This window comes from Venturia canescens, chromosome 5, assembly GCF_019457755.1.
Source record: "Venturia canescens isolate UGA chromosome 5, ASM1945775v1, whole genome shotgun sequence".
Taxonomy (NCBI): domain Eukaryota; kingdom Metazoa; phylum Arthropoda; class Insecta; order Hymenoptera; family Ichneumonidae; genus Venturia; species Venturia canescens.
This window is the reverse complement of record NC_057425.1, coordinates 13,028,382-13,050,828: the sequence shown is the minus strand read 5'-3', so window position 1 is coordinate 13,050,828 and position 22,447 is coordinate 13,028,382. Positions and strand designations below refer to the sequence as shown.

Sequence of the window (22,447 nt, the reverse complement as noted above, 5' to 3'; positions counted from 1 at the left end):
AATTATTCGACAAATGTAACGGGTTGATAGGCTCAACGAGCTTTACGAGAATGAGTGAGACGCGGGAATCTCTCGTTTATGGGGCTCGAGAAATCGCGCATGGCAATTAAAATCGACGTTACGTTTTCGCACTGCGCGCGGGAAAATCGCCCGTGCCCTACTGCGCACTCTACGCACCTATCGCTCCTCGCACACGCATTTAAGCACGCCAACTTATCTGTATTCACACTTGTGTGTCTGTGTGCTTACTCCTGAGGTTTGCGTGCACCGATGCGAGTCAGTCGCTGCGCGTGCCTAGAATGTTAACGAGTCGGGTCTACCCTCTCTATACATATTTCGTGTCATTCCATAATGTACAATCCTTTCCATGTTGAATCATTGATGCAGAGGAAGCGAGCATGGGAACGAAAGCATTCGAATGGGCAATCGCATGAGTTTTGGTACCAACGACGAAAGAACTGGAATTCTGTCGTTTGGACCGGAACATTTTTTCAATTCTAACAAAAAACAAGTTGCAGCAAAAATCGAAAGCTTTGACGGACCGTCCGAGCAACGTTTGGCCATGGATTTCCGGGGCTTGAATCCATTTAAATTCTGCTATTGAAATCATGACGACGATCGTTGAGTGTAAAGCTGAAAAACAAACGTCGCATTGAGAGGCTTTCTGTGGTGGAAAAATATTTCATTGACTCTGCGACGAGGAATATTCCGTAGCCTGCGCTAAGGATATGTCCGCATCCATTTATGGAAGGCTTCCCGTCTTTCTAACGGACTGGCAATCAGCAGTAATAGCTCCATAATAGAGTTTGGCGACTACCGTGCGCGCTCTGCTCGCGAATAATTGCTGTTTGTTTTTACCGCAAGGATATGCGAATTTTTCATGGATTTTCGAACCTACTCATTGGGAATGTGAATTATTTGATGATGCTGGGAAATCGACATCGAGGCGAGGGGGAAGCCGATCATTTTTCATTGCTCCACAAACTTTTGATGAAGCCTCAAAACTATTTGGTAATTGTCAACGCTCAAAATACCTGCGATTTTGTTTTATATCGAGATAAAAGTATTGACGAGTGAGCGTTTGATCGAAAAGTCCTGTTTTTCGAAAAATATATGTCCGGAGGATTTGGACAGGGCGAGGGACGAACCTCGAGTGCATATCGATTAAGCATCGGGCAGATAAAGGTAGGCAAAAAACTTGCAGTATTTCGGGGCATTTTCTTTTTTGTTTGTTCGTGAAAGCGATAACGAGTCGCGGAGCGTTGGGTGTTGCTCGGGCGGCGTGCAACGCGATGCGACGCCCCGGAACAAACAGCGCGACCAAAAGTGAAGGTGGAAAGGGGCCAGTAAAGGGAGTAGGACAGTGCGGCAGCTGCGCATCCCCCTAAAGCGCCCGTACACACAGACACGGAACCGCGTGTATAGAAAAACGTTTATCTCCGTTGAAAATGATCGCCAGGATAGTCGATGTCCGCGTACGCGAAAAGGAAGGAGGGAGAGAGAAAGAGCACAAGTTGCGAGGGAGTTTCGGAATGACTATTTTTCCACCGCGTTTATATCCGCGACCAAAAAGAGCTCTCTCGCCATTGCAGTTGTTTCGCGAGCAGAGAACGGAAATTGAGCCCTGCCCTCTCTGCCGAGAGATTCGACGGAAAACAAAAGAGTCAGGAAAAAGATAAAAACGAACGACAAATGGAATAAAACATGAGGAGAAACGGGCTTGGGAGAAGGAACGAGAGAGAACAAACGATGAATCGACGCACGGCGCGCGCGCTGCTGTTTTTCATTACCAAAAAAACTTCGGGCTACACGCGAGTACTTTCATGAATTTTTAACGTGTTTTGTAGATTTATTACAGCAGGAAATTCGGTCGTTGTGAATTTTTTCAACTTTTGCTTCATAACAGTTTTCACCGTACGCTCTCTCTGCTCCAGGATTGAGAATTCACTGTTTCGTTTTTCGTTTGTTTTTACTTTGAAACTATACGATAGCTCAGAAATTTTTCACGGACATTGCGCTTCCTGATTGACTGATGAAAGCGCAGTGTTCGAAACCCCTGAAAAATCTTGTTTACGTCAGAAATGAGAAAGAAATAAATTTGTTCAATTATCATTTTAGATTCGTTTGCAGGGGTCATTAAAATTTTCATTCCCGTCTGATGGCATCAGCAGGCCTTTTCGACCATTTTATTCACGGTTTCATCACACCGGTGCGGATTCAGACGCTTGTACCAAGTTTGCAACAATTCTCACGGGATTCGCAGGCTCGTATTCTCCGGATTCCATAATCTTGTGAAAGCCAAGATCGTAAAGACGGTTGGCTCTGCGCGTGCATGTTGGAACAACACAACGGTTACTCTCGCGCGACGTCCCTATAGCTCGCGATGCGCTGCATGAATTCTTCACAGATACTACGAGAGTACGAGAGCAGAGAAAGAGAATTCATCTTTCTCTAGTGCAAAGCAAAACTTTTGTCGTTCTCGTGAGCTGTAATAAAAGATTCCTCAAAAGTTTAACAAAGTCGATTGGGCGCCTCGATACACGCCGGAGCTTTCCTCATTTTTCGACCGTTTGCAGCTCGCAGAAGCGCTTCGTACGCTCACAAACTCGCTTCTCTAGCTTCACTAGCGCGAACGAATTACCTAATAGCGAGCTTAATTATCGCTGCGGGATTCTCTCGCTGCGTAAATAAACTCGTACATGCAGACACACACGAATCGGGGTTACTCACCTTTGCACGAGCGTAACTTTTTAACCGATTAGCAAACTTCTCGCACACCCCCCGCCGAGCCGAGACTATGCAACGAACGCGCACCTTTTATTTTGCAATGTTGCGAAAATCACGAAACTTTTTTCGCTCGAAAGACTTTTAAAAGTATTCGCTCTTCAACTTATTTACTCGTACCGAATTACGCAAGCTCATCAATCTCGAATACATCAAAGAGCTAATAAATAAAAGAGAGCAACAAAAGAAACTTTCGTTTCATCAAGATAGAAAAATGCAAATTTCATATGTTTTATTGGGGAGAGTTACATCACAGGTGTCTCGAGGCTCGCGTAATTTTTCGAAATATCGAAACGAGACTCTTCGGATACGCTTTCGAGCTTTTTTGATACCTTTAAGTGTGCCGAACCACGATTTTAATTATGCGAAATACCGAAAGTATTGTCCGCTATTTGTGAAGGTAAATCATGCCCAAAGGATCGTATTCTATGGGTGTCCAAATCGGGTCGATTTTCCCTTTCTAATTAAAGATATGATCACTTTAAATTAATGTCAGAGTTAGTTAATTCGAGACTGTAAATACATTTTTTCAACACTTATCTTTTGGCGAATGAAATTACAAGCCATATTCATTAATCGGGAATCCATCACTCACCGAACCCGAAAGTTCATCCGTCCCTGGCCAAAATACTATAGATTTTTTATTTCAAAAATCGTATTAGAGAACGCAAAGGGAAATGGATCAAGAAGAAAGAATTAATAAAAAGGTAAAAAACTATGACAAGAATGGGCCAAGCCAAGGAGAAACAAAATGCCCAAATAAACAAATGTCAGAGATTACGAGTCCTCATTTTACCAATTTCGTTAAATCTTCAACATAATATATCTTCATTACTAATAAGACAACCGTCTCGAATTTTTCCCAGACCTTCATAATATACTTCATTGTTATTGTGTGCTTTTTCATAAACTTCGTAAGAAGCGTTCATTCGTTTTGGAAAGATAAACGATTTTTTACGCACAGTCTGTGTATTTTTCTGGATATTTAATAAGCACGTTTGTCTCAATAATCGATAAGACGAACCCTTCAAAATTTGAAGTACGATCGAGTCGATTATTTAAACTCTGTTAAATTTCAAGACTTTTTCTTTAAGAAAACCGTTTCGTGCATGAACTAGCTTAATTAAATATCAAAATTCTTCGTATTCCGAAAAGTATAAACTTGGGGAATGATTCATAATGGAATCCGATCAATAAATATCGAAGGGAGTCGCGAACCGCTTCGAAAGTCTGGAAGAATAAGAAGCGATGTTCGAAAGAAATATTCGGTGACACAAACATCTACATTGAGGTAGTCCCCGTAACCCGGGACGTTTCTTGGAACATTGACTATCCATAAAACCCCAAACGAGAACCAATAAAATTCACGTGCTTGCCCCGAAGCTCCGAATCATAAATCGCGAAAGATACGCTGAATCGTGGATCGGGAAGGAGAAATGCACCACTTTCGTCGTAATATCATGAACTTTTTTCCTCACGAAAGAACCTGCGACTTGGAGTGCGCGCGGTTTGTGCGATATCTACGCACTGCGCAACCCAAATAGGAAGAAAGAGTAAAGAAGAGAATTCGTGGATACGAAGAATGTATAAAAACATCGTTTTTGGCAGAGATCCAAGGACCCTGCGGGAGAAGATATCTTCATCTTGCTCGCATAAACATTGGAAAATCGTTTCCCTCGCGTGTCTATGTGTGTTACGTCGGATAAACTAATAATACGAAGCTTGCAGATGCGGAGGAAGATCAAGGATAGAAATTTTGATAAATCCGAGTAAATAATGATTGGTTGTAAATCATTCAAAGTACGATCATTAAACGAAGCAAAGATTTTTCGAAACAAAGCGAAAAGCTTTCGGTTCTATCTCCCCTTAAGATTTTATTTGGCGGGCTCTTTGAGATGCTTTTTAATTGTGAAACGTCAACACTAATAAACGTCGTTTTTTTGCCGATTCTAAAGCGTCCGCGCATCGCTCTTTTTTCTACAAACAAAGTAGCTGAAGCTCGACGCAATAAAACTGTGCAGCATGATCCCTCGATCTCGGCTCGCGTGTGTGTTCGACCGTGTTGTTCCAATCGTTTTTCTTTTCTCCTCGCGTCAGCGGGAAAAAAACTAAAAAATTCACGAGGGGCGTGTATAAAACTTACTCTGCTGAACTCGAAGGAAATTAGCGTCGGTCTCGCGCAAGCATGTCAACTGTTGGTGATCCATGGTGCGTCTGTAGCCTTGCTGAGACGACGATCCACTTCTCTTAGGCAAAGTTGTTCCTTTCCTTAATAACGGGGCTGTTGGCGAAAGACATTTGATTTTTCCTTGCACAGATATTTGTACCAAAAAATCTTCATTCAGATTTCCTTGCACAAGGAAATTTGCGTGGCAAGATGCTCGCGAAGCAATAAAAAGCTCAGACTGCCGATGGAGTTTGTGACGAAAGCTTATCGAGGTGTGCGGTTAATCAAAGATTCGCATGAAATCGAGTGCGTTGGCTCAAGCTCTCTCAAATCACCAGCAAATTTTTCAACGATCATAACAGTGCTTAAAGGCGAGAGCTTAAGATACGAATGAATGCAGATGTTTCGGTGCCCGGAAAAGTACTCGAAAGAAAACGCGGTCGAGACGATTGGACGAGCTTCTTGTTATTAAGCAAACCTCCCGATTCTCAATCGGAAAAATGAGCGCTAAATTCTTTTATCTCACCTCCGTTGAACGGAACACCGGAAATGAATAAAGCGAAAAGATTCCCTTATCGCGCCTAACCCTTGTCGTTGTCGTTCCTTTTTCACCGGTATCAAGTTGGCTACGCAGCGGAAGAATTACGGACGTGCGTCACTGAGCCGCAGCGTTTGCGTATATATAGAACGACGAGTGCAACAGCAATAAACAGCATTGCGGGCAATCGAAGAAGACGCAGGAAAAGTGCACCGGAGGCGCGTGGGCGTTCATTCATTCGTCTCTGTCTGCAACCCCGTCCAAGCCGAATTCTCGTCGGAGATATACGATTATGTAATTAGTAATTATTATAAGTGATTGTCAGTCGGTAATTGAGATTTGGCAAATATTTAATGACAGTGATGAATACTCGCAACGCGGCGATCTATTAATAACGATTAATTTGAGGAGTTTGCGAAACGGTGATCTGCGATGCCTAACTCATCGGAAGCTTCGCAAAATAGGCCCACTTTTTTGCGGATAGTTCAAGGTTTAATTTGGAATTATTCCATCTACAATTTTGAGTTTTTAACACGTTACCCTATGGGAGAGCTCACAATGATATTAATTGTGAAAAATTGTACGGTGTTCGAGCTTCGAAAAAGTTTATATCGTGAAGAAAATTTATCAGCACGGATTCCGTATCTCTGAAAAAAACATTACCTTACGGGGCTTTTAAGGAGTTTCGGTACAGAAGCCTAAATATTAAGAAATTGATCAAATTTGTTGATAATGTTCTTCAACATCAAGTGCGAAAACGCAAATTTTTTCAAAATTTTCTTCTACTTAGTTATCGAGTAATTACGCATTAAAGCAGATTTCTTATGCCCGGAATATAGAAACGCTATGCTTATACACGTGAACTTTAGTGATCAATTACTGGATAACTGTGTAGAAGAAGAAAAATCTTAAAAAATTTGTGTCGTCAAATTTGGCACTAAAGAATATGTTCACCCAAATTTTATAAAATTCTGAACTTTTTGAATTTTTTAATTTTTTTAGCATGGATTAGCATGGCAACATTGTATCGCCTGTACCAAAACTCCTTAAGGAAGAAAACGTGAAAAAACTTTAGTTTTTGACGTGTCGAAAGCGGATGTCAGTCATTACGTTGGACTGCTGGTAACAGCTGATTGAACATCGCGAGAATTTCATCAAATTTATTTTTGAGACTGACTCACGTGCTTCCATATCCGTCTAGTAGCTTCGCTTTTTTTTAAATAAATTGACCATTCCCTTTTCTCGGCACCGATATAAACTTTCTTTCGCACAATAAAAATGTTTCCTAGGTCATGTGTATTTAAAATGTCGGACTCAATCATTCTAGACAAGTTGAAGTATAAATTTTATCTTTCATGATATTTTTAAAGCATTTTATTACATTCTTATGATAAAAATATTCTCAATGTAAATTTTATTTCTAATTTAGACTTTAAATTAATCAACATAGAGTATAGTCGCGGCAAACGAATTCAATATTTTCCGACTAATTTTCTCCAAGCAAAGTTAAAAAAGATTTTCTTTTCTACTCTGTAAATACGTTTTACAACTTGTGAAGTTAGATCTTCCCACTGTTCGACGCCACCCACTCCGATTCGCCTACCGGGACGAACGATTCTTGTTCTAACTTTCGTCACGACTCTTGCATTGCGACAAAAACAAGTGAAAGAGGAGATCCCGAGTAACCGGAAACTGACACACGCACGCACACACATACGCGGTTTATTGTCCGTTTTTTTGCATACGTTACTCGAGTACAGTTAGTACTTGGAGTACGAAGTCTTGGGCAAACAAGGATCGTTTATTCTCGAAGGGAAAAAAGAGGATTCCCGATTATAATTCGTTTGTTTCAACCTCATCGATTTCCACTCGGTGCATTACTCATAATTCCTCACAGCAACGAATTTTATCACTAATTTAGCGCGAAAGTGCGAATTCTGCGAAAAATATTTCGAAACTGTTCGAATAAACCCTGACAATTCGTAAAAACGATTTTTTCATTAAATGTCTCCATACTTTGCATTCTCAATATCCGAGTCACGAGCCTACACGCGCGAAATAAATAACGAGAAAATATAATCCATGAAAAATGTCGAAAGAATAAATTTCGATCGATGATCAATGATTTTGTGAAGTGAGCGTTCGATCCGACAACAACAGAATACCCGAACAATGCTTTTGAAAAATAATTTAATATGCTCGCATGCTCCGAGTACGATACAGCCGAAGGAGAGATGTGTTTCCAATGTGAAATTAAAGAGCACGAGACTACGGTTCGTAACAGCGTAGGGTCGCTGTACCGCGATGTTCGGAAGAGCCGTATGAGGCGAGCAGACCGTGACTCATGTACCTCAATAGTCGCGTGGGAGGAATAACGAGACTGTCTTAAGGCACGACCGATAATGATTGTCCGTATGTAATATTCTGGTTTGTCTGTCAATATATAATCATGCAACAATATATCCACGCGTATAATCGAATAAATAACTGAAAAACGGTCGAGCGCCGCGCAGTCTTTGGGTTCAAAAAGTGATTATTCAAGTCTGAAAATAACTACAATTTGCAACATTTTCTAAAATATCGAGTGCCGAGTTCCATACTTGAGTTTTCAACGAAAAAGATGAAAGAGGGAGCGACAAAAATTGGTTGAGTTCGTAAGCGGCTTTTCAAAGTTTTGAATCATTGATGAGCGAGCCAAAAATGGCATGAAATGTTAGAAATTTTATTGACGAGTTAATAAAGCGATGAATATTCGAATTTTCCTGAATAATTTTGGTTTTTTAAATAATTATGATTACCGAGTGCGAAAACATTGGAGCTGCTAACAAATAAAATTTCCGAAAAATAATCAATCATCCTGCCACATTTTTTCGAAGTTGAGGACCGCGTAAAGAAAAACTTTCAAAGTGATCGGCGCGTCAGTGCAAAAATAACTGTTAGGTCGTGACAAAAGGGAAGCCGGGAAGGTCCTGCCGGAGATTTCTGATGCTAAAGAGAGCAAGAGGTCGCTTGTCATGCAAAAATTCGCAAGCTCTTGACGCTGCTGTCTGGTTCCTCCTCTCGGGTTATGTGTTTTTTTAAAGAACGTGGAATGCTCGAAATTCGTTTTTTTTCTCGTTCCCCCCCGACAACGGCATTTTGCTTTCAACAAAACATTCCGTGGGCTTTCGGGTCTCGAGTGGATGGGATTTTGTCACGGCAAACAGATGTCAAAAGCTCGTAGAGCTCGGAGAAAAGAACAAATTAAAGTTGAACTACGAGGAGGAAAAATAAACATTTCAGTACTTTTTTTCTCATACCTCGTAGACATACGCGAATTCACGAGACGTTTTGCGCGCTCGGGACATTCAAAACCGAATCATATTGCCTGTGGAGACGCGGCATCGGGAAAATCCCATCGATAGATTAACCGCGACTGCGCGTCGATTAATTCAAATGTTCGACGTCATTTAAATCCGTAATTTTTCTTTCACATCCTTCGTGCGTTATCCGAGAGGTCCAACATAATAAAAACTATTCTGCTTGGTCAGTTCGGTGGGTAATAAAGCGGAGACTGGCCAAATGGAATCTAAAACCAGAGCATGCATCGACCAGCTGACGCGAGCTCGATTCCTCGCCGTAACTCGTGCCGGGATAAGTATCGCTCGTTATCGATATACTCAACGAAATACGTTCGAATACGCTGGAGCGTAAGGGAGAGAGGGAGGGCGAAAAGAGTGTAAAGCGAAATGAAACGAAATGTTGAAAGACAAAGAAAAAGTACGGGGAATAAAAGAGAAGAGGTTGTAAGGCAATCGTAAATCTGAATAAACGCATCTCGTTAGGCACGTAATTATCCGAATATTTATTGCATGCCATAGCAGCGGACAAGAACGACGTCTATTACACGAAATTAAATGGAGTCTATTGAGGCCTCCGTTTGTCCAAATAAATTAAAGCGAAGCGATCAATCGACGCGCACACAATGAAAAATACTTAACGACGCTCGTAAATTCGTGCGGAGAATCCTGTCTCGTCATAACATTTTTAGCTTGAATGGACTTCGAAATAATGAAAAACTCAAGAAACATAAATGAATATTCGTATTATATTACAACAGCACGCATTAAGGAGCGATCGACCCTTAAAAATGTTCGTTTCGAAGTATCGATAAATTAATGATTTTGTTACAAAGATAAAGTCCCAAACAGCATCCGGAATGATCGTTGAGTTCGGAATCTCCCTGCTCGAGCATGAGAGATTCGAACAACAATAATGATTAAAAAATGCGAACCCGCCCAGATCGAGGAAGCAGAAGATGCTCTTCGTCGGGTCTCCTGAGAGTAGTGAGCAGTTTGTACAAGTATTAGCTTTAAAGCGGAGGTTGAATCGCAATCGAGCAAGTTTACCATACAATTTCCGAGTAACCGAAGCACGGTATCGCGATATCGGGTTACACACACTCACTGTGTGTGCCAATCCGCCGAGCATTGTGCTCTTGTGTTACACGCTAGGCGAAAAGGAGATGATGACGAGAGCGGGGGAGGTGGAGCAGGAGGAGAAGGAAACAAAAGTGAAAAAGGAACGAGTACAAAAAGATATTCGTGGGCTGCTTTTGTATATATAGAAGAGTGCGCGAGCACTACGATCCTTCTGGTCTCGTACCTCCCGAGCCATTTTATCGCGTCACGTGGTCGTTCTTATTGTCAGATAGAATATTACGAAACCTGACCCCGATGCAGTCGTCGTCGGTATGCCCGGCATCAATTAACCGCAATAATGTGGCACTTGACTCAAAAGTTCGCGAAAGAGCACTCAAATTCGCAGCTTTTAATGCTTAATGCAATTTTCCACAAGGTCGAACGAATGAGGATCGCGGAGTAGAACGAGTTCTGGACCTTTGGCAGCTGACTTATCGCGAGTAGAATAACCGGCGAGGGGTCTGCTGCTCCTGCGGTCCGTGCGTACATTGTTTGCAGTTTAATTAGCGGAGTAAATGGTCAACTGAACGGTGCTAATAATTGCCAATGTTATTGCTCCGTCCCATTCTTTTTTCTTTTCTTCAAATAATTTCGTACCGAGAATGGAATTCATATCCGCTTATATACTGCTGATTAAATAATTGCCCTCGAACGTGACAGTTAATTATGGAGCAGCGAGAGCATCCAACGTTTCTTCGGCGCATTAGCGTCGTCAGAAAAAATGAACTTTTGTCAGAACGTATATAATGGGCGCGTCGCAGATTTATGGGATCCAGTGCGGAGAGTATATTCGTCAGTAGAATGCAACCGTGCTGGTAGTGTTACGCGGTCATTACTAATTACGAGGCTCGATGCTTCGTGGGTTTAATCACCAGCTACTCGCGGTAATGGAATATAAATTTTTGCACCGCTGCTGAAAATTTGGAAGTGAATTTTTCTTCATCAAATCGCTTAAACCGAATTTTCGTGAACAAAAATCTCCGAAATCCTATTTCAAAAGTACGCGTAAAAATAATTTCTCTGGCACAACATTAACTCGGTAAAACTGGCAGAGCACAGTTCCAAAAATGAATTTACTATATAGCAAAATTAAGTGCGACTAACAACGCGCATTAACAATGCGACAATACATTTACGGATATCGCAAAAATAACCCATGATAATTCGAGCAATTTCAATTTTCCGAATAAAATGGGACTAAAATTTGAATTGCGTAGCGAATTATTAGAACATAAAAAGCACTTCACTTTGGTGTACAGTAAATTCATTTTTGGGACTGTACTCTGCTAGTTTTAGAGAGGTTAAAATTTTGTGGATTCTGCTACTCAACAACTGGCCTTGGAAGAATGATCGACAGGATTTGATCGAACGAATTGGTCTGATGACGAAAATCGTTTGAAAAACTTTACAGTTAATCTATCACGATGAAAGCGTTCGTGCGTTGCGTTAAAAGCCGTACAAGCAAACTCTGAGGCTGGAGCGATTACTCACAAACGCTACTGTCACTACTCGTCGCGTCCTCGTCAACGTTGTATTCACAATCATTTTTTTTATTCTTCCGCCTTATTATGGAGCTCCACATTTTTCTGCGAGTCGACATTTTTGTTTCTGTTGCTTCGAGGCACTGTCGTTGGATTTCAATAGTGCACTTTGGTATGACGGCGAGTTTGTTCCAAAAATTTTAAGGAGGCTGATGATCGAGCTCAATTGTTTGGGGTTCGTAACACTTTTCTCTTCGAAATTCTCATTTCGGCATAACTCAAACCCGCTGATCGAGCCTGTTTCTTCAAAGGGTTTAAAAACTTTTTTCTAATATCAAAACATTTTTAAGGTTTTTGGTAAGTGAGAGTTGCGAAGAATGTGCTACGGATCGACGCATAATTGCGGACCAAAGCGAACCGGATCCAAGTCCTTAAAGGAGAGGAAAAAGAGTTCTCGCGATTAAGGCGATACGAGACGAGAAATCGTGTTTTCCTTATATCGCTTCATTTGCACACAGTATATACTCGTCGTTTTACACACTTTCGCGATAGAGGCACGTCAAGCGCTCACAGGAACGTCGATCACACGAGCTGCACTTACGGAACATCTGTAATGCTTCCGGTACGAGGACTCTGTTATTAAACCGGTAAATGTATTTTCACTCGAGATCTTGAATATGAAAAATTAAAAATAAAACAGTTTAAACAAAAATGGTCCGCGTTTCGAGATGGGAGAAGTGAAGAGAATAAACTTGCGACGAGTTTGATTTCTCGTAACGGATCGTTTGCTGCGTCGCACTCAGCACGTCTCACATACAAATGATATTAATAATAACGGTCGGGAGTTTCTCGTCAAACTGGAAGCGTTCTCCATCTCGGGCTTTTTCTATTTTCCTATTTTTTCAAGGCGATCGCTCGCCACCGAGCGGGTTTGAAAGATCACGGAAATTCATCTTATCACTCGTCGTCACGCAATCAAGAATCAGTTACACACGCTGATGGAAACGACTTTTAAATTCCAAATTCATTTCGTTTGTTTTTTCACGCGTTGCTAAAAGAGCCGAGAGTTCGGGAATCGAGCCTCCTGAACGTCAAAGCACTCGTTTCATTCTGGCCTTTATTTCACTGTACTCTTGCTGAACGATCTTTCGTTGCCGTCGACGTCGGCGACGTCGTCATCGTCGCCGTCTCATATGGCACCATCAACGACAACGCTGGCAACGAAAAAAGAAAGAGAGAGAGAGAGAACGCTTTATCGCGTATCCGGAACGACGAGCGCGGAAAAATCACTCTTTTTTCATTCTCTTTTCCTTTTTTAATACGATATCACAATATACTCGACGTGACGCGATGCTCGACACTTTCCGAAGTACATCGACGTTGGATTTTATTTTTCTTATACTGGAACATCGAGATTTTTCTCAGCTTCTTCCAAGCACTCTCTATTTTTTCCGACTCTGTGAATTTTGAATCGAACGTCGAATCAATTATCTTTTTACAGAGGGATCGGACAGAAAGATTTTTCCCATTTTTTGAACGCTGGAGAACGCTGGTTCTGCGCAGAATTCAAAGCGTTCTTTGTCGCCGGCGCAACGAGCTCAGTGACAATTCCGAATATTTCAAGACCAATCACTAATTCGCACGAACCCAATATCGGCACTTGGCGCGAAGTTATAAGAACGAAGCGGAGGCTCAGACTGAACGAAAAACTGTCACAATGAAGCTAAAAACGTCATCGCGTACTACGTCCTCGAATGGCTCGCGTGAAATATCGAGGATGCGGTCGTCTGTTGAGATAAGAATGAGCTGCTTGTTTCTTTTATTTTTCCCCATTCAAGTGACGAGCGCAAACGAAACGGGGATCGAATACGAGCTTCGCTTTTCAGAGTTTCCGTCACCGGTCGATTCTCAATAACGTTCTGACACTGAACTTCGACGTTTACAATGTCAGAAAATATATCCAAATTCTTTAGACTGGCTGTGTGTTTTTCCACACTTGAATTCCCCTCGGAGATGTTCGCCATTTTGATTTCTCAACGCGTTGAATTTACCCAGCGAAACACCTTTCGATTGTCGCGCGTTTTAAAAACCTCGAAATATGCAAATTACCAAGAGAATTTGTGAGCGCGATGCTGCAGGAATGATGCAAGAACGAATGTTGCATGATATTCAACGAAAATGTATAAAAATAGAACTGCAAACTCGGGTATTAAACGTATACAAGAAGATTTACGTATAATCGTTTGTGGAATCAGCAGCAGAGAAAATAATTACAGCGTCGAGGTCGTTCGGTGGCGTTTCCGAAGGAAAAAATAGCTCGAATCGCTTTTTCTTCCAATCTCATTTCGTACGCGTGTTTATCGTATTCAGAGTCGCGCAGTGTCTGCGCTCGTCGATTATAATTCCAACGCGTTGATTCTATCAAACTGCCGCATTGTCTAATCGGAATCGATGACGAAAGCTCGCGAGACAGTCTAATAAGTGCTGCTCACATGTACACACACTTGTCAACGTGATCTTTTGTTGTACACGAATCGCTGAGGAAGAATCCGATGATAGCGTCATTGGCGATTACGTAAAGTCGGGACTCGAAATTTCACACGCGGCTTTGTGCGTCAGAACAGGATGTGAGAAAATCCATCTCGAGTTCGAACGTTTTTAAATGGAATTTCATTCTAATTAGGAAAAAAATATGTCAGCGGGATTAAATGAAGGCTCGAATCTGCAATTTTGAGGAACGATCAACTTAAATTCACGTTTGATTCGATTTAATTACTCTTCTTCATTCGACTTACGAATGGAATAGAATTATCGAAGTAACGAGGTCACATTTGTGTGTCAAGCTAGATTTCTGACCTCGTTTTTACTGTAAACATTCCTGTCCCATTCCCGACTTTTACTGCGAGAAAAATGGATCCTTTCCTCGTGAATCAATCACAGTGATGAAACTCGAGGCGTGGCCGGATGCTGGAGAAAATGAGTTTTGCACGGTCAGAACTTTCGAATAGGAAATTCTATTTTTTTTTCTCGAGAAGGGAGGAAGAATCTCTTGAAAAAACTCGATTCAAATAAAATTGTTGATCGAGAATCGATCGCTTTGGTGGATGACAGTTACTGTTCGAAGTTTCAATTCGACGAAAGCGTTTTTTGTGCATCGATATAATTGAAATCCAACAAACTTCATCGCACCTATACAACGGTTATTTTTTATCCTCGTCAGATTGCGTCACATCCTTCGTCGATGTGTCGTCTTTTACGGACCGCGACACGCCGCTTCGATAGCCAACAATTCAATCGAGAAAAAAGGCACTGGCCTTGGTGAACCCCATCGCGTTCGAAGATCTGCCAACGACGGTTAATTTTATCGTAATCACTTTTTTTTTCTTGCTCCGAGCTTCGTATTCATCAATATAAAAATATGCAAAAACGATATTTTGAGAATGACGAGATAATGAAAGAAATTGAAATTATTTGAGGAAACTCAAAGAGAGTTCGGAACTTAAAAACACTGGGAAAGTAAACGAAAATTCACATCGAATTTCGATTCGAGCTGTGAGACGAAAATTGAGTTTTTTCGCATAATTTTAGCTGCGCTGTCAATCCAGTTTGTGTACTTCGTGTTCTTTTGATAATTTTACCTTTTCGTAGCCGAGAAATATGAACGTGGGAACATCTTCCATAATGGTAAACGCCGGAGCGGTATTCCCGCAATAATGGAGACGTCCGTTCTAATAAAATTGAGGGAGGAAGTGAGCCGAAAAGATTGCAAAGTAAGAGCGTCCTGGACGAGTATCTTTTGCATCTTTTGCGCTTATAAAGAGATTTCTCGTCGATTTGGTGAGGCGCGGGAACGTGAAAATCGAGCTAACCCGGAGGGAACGAAAACAAATGGGTTTCTGAATAAACAACGAGATTGAGAAAATCTCATGTCATTTCTGTCTCAACATTTTTTCATGAACTTTCTCAAATCTTTGAGTTTATCTCAACCCCGATATTCCGTCATAATTAAACGCAAACAAAGAAGAGCCAATAAAATTAAAAGCATAAAAATGTTTTAAGAGTGAAATTGAAAAGAGAGAAATTTTCTGCCAGCCGAATGAAATAATTCGATTGTGAGATGAAATCGCGCAAGGTAATGAACGGATTCGCTCTCATCGGAGGTTGATAAAACAATTCACGTGAGGAAATCGACACTTTCGACTGATTCTTGAGCTACATGTTGGGTTTTAGCGACTGCAGACATTTCAGAAATCTGTAAAACCGATTGCAGGTTCAATAGATCGAAACGTTTTATCGAGCGAGAGAGAGAAAATAGTAGGGACCTGCTCCGAGTACTGTCCAGGTAATGAAGGTAAAGAAGAAATCAATTTTATCTTCATTACTCACTGACGAAAATGTATGCATTTTTCTCCAATTGCCAAAACTGGGAGGGAATGTTAAAAAATGATCGTCGGATAGAGAAAAAATAAACCAACGTGGGTGAGCCAAAGAAAGGCACCATTGAACGATAAATCGAACGATTTATAATGAGAATCTATTCAGTCAGTGATGGTACAATTCTGTAGTACTCGAGCCAACATATCTTTGTCATTGATTTCGAAAAAAAATATTTCTGCATAAATTTGTTATTAGGAATCATAAAAATGTAGGAAATAATTCGAAAGTGATAATGATTTAATGAAAAAATCATTAAATAAATTGTTGATAAAAATGCTCATGTTTAGGAACGTTCCTGTAAAAATTGAGTGGACAAAATTTATGCAGTTTTCAATGTGAAATTTTCGACTCGATTCTTTCAATCAAGTCGTCGAGTCAATCAGAATTATGGAGAATAAAAAACAATTTATTTTCGAGGATCATTTTCATGTGCGCATAAACAACAAGGCACGCTCAAAGTCGATGCTTGCCTACGGCGTCATGAATTCACGCCATAAACTGTTGTTGCGAAAACAATGAACCGCTCGTTAAGGGACACGTTACAGGACTTTATTGACGTCAGCTTGAAACAACGTGATTGAAAATCGAGACAAAGCGCAATTGATGCGTTTTCACGCCAAGCTTTGATGGTCGGTCAATCGCCGGTCTATTTGAACGTAAATTATGGGAGTACAGTGGAAAAAGTATCACAATCAATAAATTTCAGTGCTAATGAAAACATCGAACGTAAACCATTTACACTGACATAATTCGAGAATTTTTACGGAGTTTCATATCATACTGGAGTTTTTAAATTAAATATTTTTTCAAAAAGTATTTTACCCTAATTTTTCGCAGTTAACGATACAACCTGACGGTTCGTATCACACACGGAGAAAACAAATTCGTTTCGTGTAGCGAGGAATACATTATTTTTCAAAAATTTTCAAATCATTTACCCACCGATTACAAAGTATTTTTTGAATTTTCCAATTTTTCTTCCTTTCAATTCTAAACAGCTTCATGTCGATAGCAAAAAGTGATGCACATGAAAACTATATTTTACTTTGTTTTCGAGTGTCAGCCTAACACTTACCGATAAGTGGAAATGTATTGTAAATCACAAATTTTCACTGTCAGCATAGTAAATTCTATGATAAATACACGAATATAGATCGAATACGTGTGACATTTTTCCATACACACAGTTTTTTTCAGGGTTGCCCGAGCAGCATACTTTACGATATAAATATTTGAAGTGAATGAAAAGATTTTTTACTGTGCTTATGGAGAAAAAGACTTTTGAGTCTTTTGAATAAAAGGTATGGGTATTGGTCTTTTTACTATGGTGGATCGAACAGTTCTTATTACTGCTCTTCGAATGAATGTTGCAATTCAGAGCGTATTGTGTCCCCGAGACACTATAATTCTTAATACTTTCATGTAGAATTTTCGGCCTCGTTTTCTCCGTGCACACGATGAAAATGGGCAAAGCTTTGAATATAGTAACGAAGCGTGATTTGGACAAACGTATTAAGCCTGTTTTAAAACTCGTTAGAAGTGTGAAATAATATCTCAACGACCAATTCGGTGCAAGTTTATCCGAAATTAACTTTTCACCTGGCTCGATTTTGATACGAAATATTGAATGTAGTGTGGCGTGATGTTAGTGCAAAAAATGTCGACAAAAATTGACTTCATTGAATGAAAAAGTGTGGTTGAAAGTTCTCTGTGAATATCTGAAATTGTGTCTCAATTTTTGGTTATCGTGCATCCGTGATCATTCGGAATGAATAGAAAAATGGTAGTTTTTCGTAAAAAAAATTTCGTTGATCTTCGATCGTCCCAAGTATCGTTTTTTTATCAAACAATTCGAAGCACAAATTCGCCATATTTTTCATAGTTTTCCACCGAAATGGAGATAAGAAAACTTACCTATTGGCGACGCGGTGTTGGCTTCGCGTAGGCTGACGGTTTCCGGTTCGATGCCTGCCTCGTCCTCCTCGATGAGGGGCGGGGGAGGCATGAGAGGTCGAGACTCGTAACCCCAGTGCTGACGAAACGCTCGGGCACCCCCGTCCAGACGTACGCGGGGTAGTTCAACGAACATTGCATCCCCCAACTGAAATATTGACACAAAGTTGGCCGTTTTATTTTGAATGCCCATCACAAGTATACGCTCGAATTCAACAATTCATCGAAATTTCATTCCGCATTAGTGCGAAGGCAGACAACTTTCGAGGAAAACAACAACGAGAATGAAAATTCAATTTGAGCGATAAAATCTTGTGCAATTGCAACACGAAACGATAAACATTCGTGCAAAACATTATTGACCGACATCGACGTCAACGAAACTTGGTTTCTATTCCCAATTTAAATAATCAAGCACAACGTTACCACTATGCAGGGGAAAACAAGTAACACATAGAATCCCACGGAAAATCGCACATCGCGTCGAGTCACCGATCGGAAAATGATTGCATAATTAAAAGTACTCACGCAGCCACGAACAACATCGATTTTCGCGGTGGACGAAAACCGATGAAATTCTTTGTGATACATTTTTTATTCGCTGAATACGCATCGATGAAAAAACTAAATGGCTGACGAGTGGCTGGATGAAGCCCGTTCCAACGTTCGAAGGCGCGTTACGAAACTGCGATAGATTTCATCGATGCTCGGATAAATAATCGAGGGAATGGAAACCCGAGCTGGCCGATACGCTAATTATCTCATCAATTATGACGAAGTGAGTTTAATGACTGCGGGGTGGTCATGACGAACCGGCTACGAGCACCGGTTCGTGCCTTAAGCCGCGAGAGCGCCTCTGGCCATGAGCCCAGTCGAGACTATACTGGCTGCTGAAGTGTCTGAAATGTTTATCTCAAAATATCGTTGATTGACCCGACGACTCGATGACGTCACTCAATTAAAGTTGGTACGACGCCGTTGCAGGAATGAAGTGAACGCGGCTCATTCGTCGCGTTTTTTTTCGTCATTGTTTCTCGTGCGGTTGATAGTGACGAAAAATTGAGGGAATATGCGAACGAGCCTCCAGGCCGCGGAGTTCGCCGCCTCGCCTGGCCTCTCCGAGCCGCTTACTAGGATTCTTGGGACTTTGCGGTACATCCGACTTGACAAATCGGCATGTGCATGAGCGTCTCGAAATAACCGGACGATGAATCTCAATTATTTTCTGAAACGAGTTAAGTCATCGTTGCTGTCGATGAACGAGACAAAAATTCTTTGCTTCGAATCCACGAATTCGAATGAATTTTCATCGAATTTCAACGTTTCCTGGCAAACTGCGCATTGCAGATTCCCTGCGACATTTAACTCTCTTTTCGAAGTCTAAAAACGTGCTATTAAGGGCTTATATATACGCTTGTGATGAGCGGAAAAATCGAAAGTTTTTTTTATTAGATATTCTTCCATATGTACAATTTCTGAAAAATATTCTCACCAGATTTCATAAAGATCGGAGCATTAGAATCGTAGCTGTGGGTATTTCAACCGAGCGCCCGGTGCGCGCGGTATTAATCCGATTCATATCAAATTTATACCACTTATTATTATAATAATAGCTAAGGCCTGGACGAAGGAATTCGTATTTTGTTGGAAAAAAAATATTGTAACAAAAAAACCGTAAATTTAGCACCTCAAAAAATGAATTTTTTGTTGAAACTGTCGCGATTTTTGTTTAAATGAACATTTTTATGAATTATTCGTTCAGGCCCAATATATCCAGTGGTATAAATTTAGTATGGATTAATAGTTTTTAATTATCGTGTCCACCGGAACTGATGCTCGAAAAAAGGTGCTACTGGAATACAGCAAGAGTTGCGCCATTTTGAGAAATTTATTGATGAAAAAAATCGTTCTAGTACATGAACATACGAACTAATGAACGTCGTCCGCACAACTTTTCAACAAACATTGATTCTCTAGTCGAATAAAAATCAAGAAAATCACGTTTTTTCGCCCCCTGCAAGTGTGTATATAAGGCCTTAATTGACCCATTCATTGAACCTGCATCCGCGCCATCAAGACGCCCGTTTCATGCGACCAGAGAAGCAGAATTTTCGCGATACAAAAACGTGTCAACGACCCTCTACGACGATCCGCCTCAGTATGCAATTTCGCCGCGAGTTTTTTAATCTCCTTTTTTTCAACACTTCTGCAGATGGTACACGGTTGAATAGCCTGACGAATGGCCGATGGTGGAAGCGAGTAAATTAATACGAAAACGAGTGCGGCTCTCGTCACTCCCCAATTAACGATACGCGGCGAAGGGCGAGTCGTGCGTACCACGCTTTTACTCCTTTCCACTGCAAATTCGATCGTGGTCGAATGAACTCAATGAACGCCAGGATAAATGAATGAGTGAACGCGACGTGCGAACTTCATATAGAAAAACTTTGCTAATAAATGGCGAGCAAACGTGTCAATGCAAAAATTCGAAGCGCTGCAAATGTGATCCGTTCAATTCTCAGGACTTGTGTCCAAAGGATTAAAAAAATTGCAGCAACTTGAAGCACCGGTGCACTAGCCACGTTCACGCGGCTCACATTCAGCCTCAGATAAAACGCCGCAGGGCGTCGATAAATCGCATGAAAATCCAACAAAATTGTATTCTAAATATTTTCACTACGAACACCCGTTTATTTTTTTTTAAAGTAAGCGGAATCCCGAACCAGAGTTCTTTAAAACCGATCCAAAGCGATTTCGTTCCTCGTGTTTATCCGAATGGGCTTTTCTCCAGTTAAAGCTCTCCGAAATATCCGCGGCAGTGTGAATTCATCCCTTTCCGCATCTAAGCAACGCCACATGCATATTCATCCCTGCAAACGTATGAATGCGCAGAGAAAGAGAGAGAAACAATGCGAAAGTGTAGATTCGTGTGCGAGTGCGTAAAGGGAGTCGAGAGCTCCGGAGTCAACGCGTTAACGCAATTATTACGACGGCGCGAACGAATGTGCCCAATTATGCAACACACACGCCTATCAGAATCCCCGATAGTTGTTCGTGCGGCTACACATGCACGCGTGTAATATCCAGTAGTTCGTAGTACGTGGACGCCGAACGCGTGTGTTCGTATATAATGGATAAAGTACTCATAGTATCGTGAAGTAACGCTACCAAATGGCGAGGGAAAAGAGAGGGATCCAATTAGTATATTCGCATTCTTTCGCTTGGTGCCGAAGCGGTGGAGTCTGGTGACCGCCTTTTCCCGTAAGTGTCCCATTAGTTTAATTAGTCCCCGGTTAAATTCCCCGTTACAGATATATTCTCTCGGGCGTGTATTTACGAGCGTGTTAAATGCACCGAGTTCTCGCTGCTGCTGTGTCGGAGCTGTGAATATGCCTCGCGATATTAAGATTGGATTTTCAATGTTCATGCTTCATTGTCGTTGTTAAATGCACCAAATAGGTGGATGGGTTTCTACTGATATTTTCCTCCGTGCATCATGCAGGGGAAACCAACAACGATTGGCCAAGTGAGCGCGCGGACATGACGAGGGGGCGGGCGTAAGAGTTTAAAAGGGCGATTAAAAATTCCAATTCGACACGATGATGCTTGCGAAATACTAGCGGCTCGAACGATTTTAATCGCCAACATTTTTCACCGATAAATACAATGGACTTTTGCTAAAAGTTTAAACAATTGCGAATCGTGTCGATGGAACTTTTGAATTACATTTATCAACACAGATTTATCTACTCATGCATTAACGTCGACTAGCCTACCTTCGTGTGAGACTTGAACATGCATCCGGTCCCGGCAAATAGCTGCGTCCCAGTGAAAATAAAATGGGAATAAAAACCTCGTTCACAAAGATTTGCGACAGAAATTTTGGTGTCGGAAGTTTTATCAAATTATCGATGTTTTATTGTCTGTGCATATAACGAAGATCAAATCCTACTCAACATTTTATATTTTTGTGTACATCGAGACTAGATTGAAAGTCTCGAGTATTCGTGTGTGACCAAAGAAACTCAAAATGATTGCTAGACCAGCACCGAAATGCAGTTGGAGTCAAAAAAAATTGGGGCAGGATTAAAAATTCTTAATGAAAAGTGACACTGAGAAACTCGGAAGAGATGTCAAACTTTCCACGAAGTACGAATCACAGTAAATGGGCAAAATTTAATGGGGCCGAGGATATATTTGAGTGAGTGGATGCGAATGATAATTTACTGGAATTTGTGAGCGTGGGCTGTGAGGAAAAAATGTAGGTCATAAAGTTCCGGGTACGCTTGTGAAGAGATCTGGTCTACCGACTCGAGAGATTCTGGGGAACGATCTCAATCTCTCTCTCTCTCTCTCTCTCTCTTTCCCCCGTGGTCGATGTTGCAGCTGCTCGTCGCTGGCGCATCTTCGTCGCGAGATCTCTTGAAGATGCGCTGCAAAAGTGAGTGCGCTGAGGATTATCCTAGTCGGACAAGATATCTCGTGTCGCCTCCACCATCTGTTGCCAGTGCCCGGATAGCGGAGGGAACACCAAGTGCGTAGATCGGCAAAACGACTTGGCAAACATTGTTTTTATTTTTCCTATCTCCCGAGGGCGCAAGCAAATATTTAATTACTGTGACCCGAG

The 22,447-nt window shown here is 41.2% G+C and overlaps 1 protein-coding gene and 1 long non-coding RNA gene across 9 annotated transcripts in view; one reads left to right on the top strand and one right to left on the bottom strand.

Annotated features, from left to right (window-relative positions):
- raskol (Ras GTPase-activating protein raskol) overlaps positions 1–22,447 on the bottom strand; it is a 185,592-nt gene that overhangs the window by 136,550 nt on the left and 26,595 nt on the right. For 2 of the 5 annotated variants that reach the window (XM_043420547.1, XM_043420548.1), the window contains exons 3-5: positions 21,597–21,638; positions 17,782–17,968; positions 4,928–5,065 (exon numbers count right to left, since the gene is read on the bottom strand). In XM_043420547.1, the coding sequence (XP_043276482.1) occupies positions 4,928–5,065; positions 17,782–17,968; positions 21,597–21,638 (367 nt within the window). Of the gene's footprint in view, positions 1–4,927; positions 5,066–11,440; positions 11,550–17,781; positions 17,969–21,596; positions 21,639–22,447 lie in introns of those variants that run through there. The other 3 variants (XM_043420549.1, XM_043420550.1, XM_043420552.1) reach the window with 2 other exon arrangements.
- Positions 10,727–13,893, top strand: LOC122411610 (uncharacterized). Of its 4 annotated transcripts, none has more exons than XR_006261183.1 (3): positions 10,739–10,988; positions 11,240–12,077; positions 12,932–13,893. It is a non-coding gene; the product is annotated as an uncharacterized lncRNA (long non-coding RNA). The 4 variants fall into 4 exon arrangements; XR_006261181.1 differs by lacking the exon at positions 12,932–13,893 and having other exon boundaries at positions 11,240–11,665; positions 11,781–12,217; XR_006261184.1 differs by lacking the exon at positions 12,932–13,893 and having other exon boundaries at positions 10,727–10,833; positions 11,240–12,217.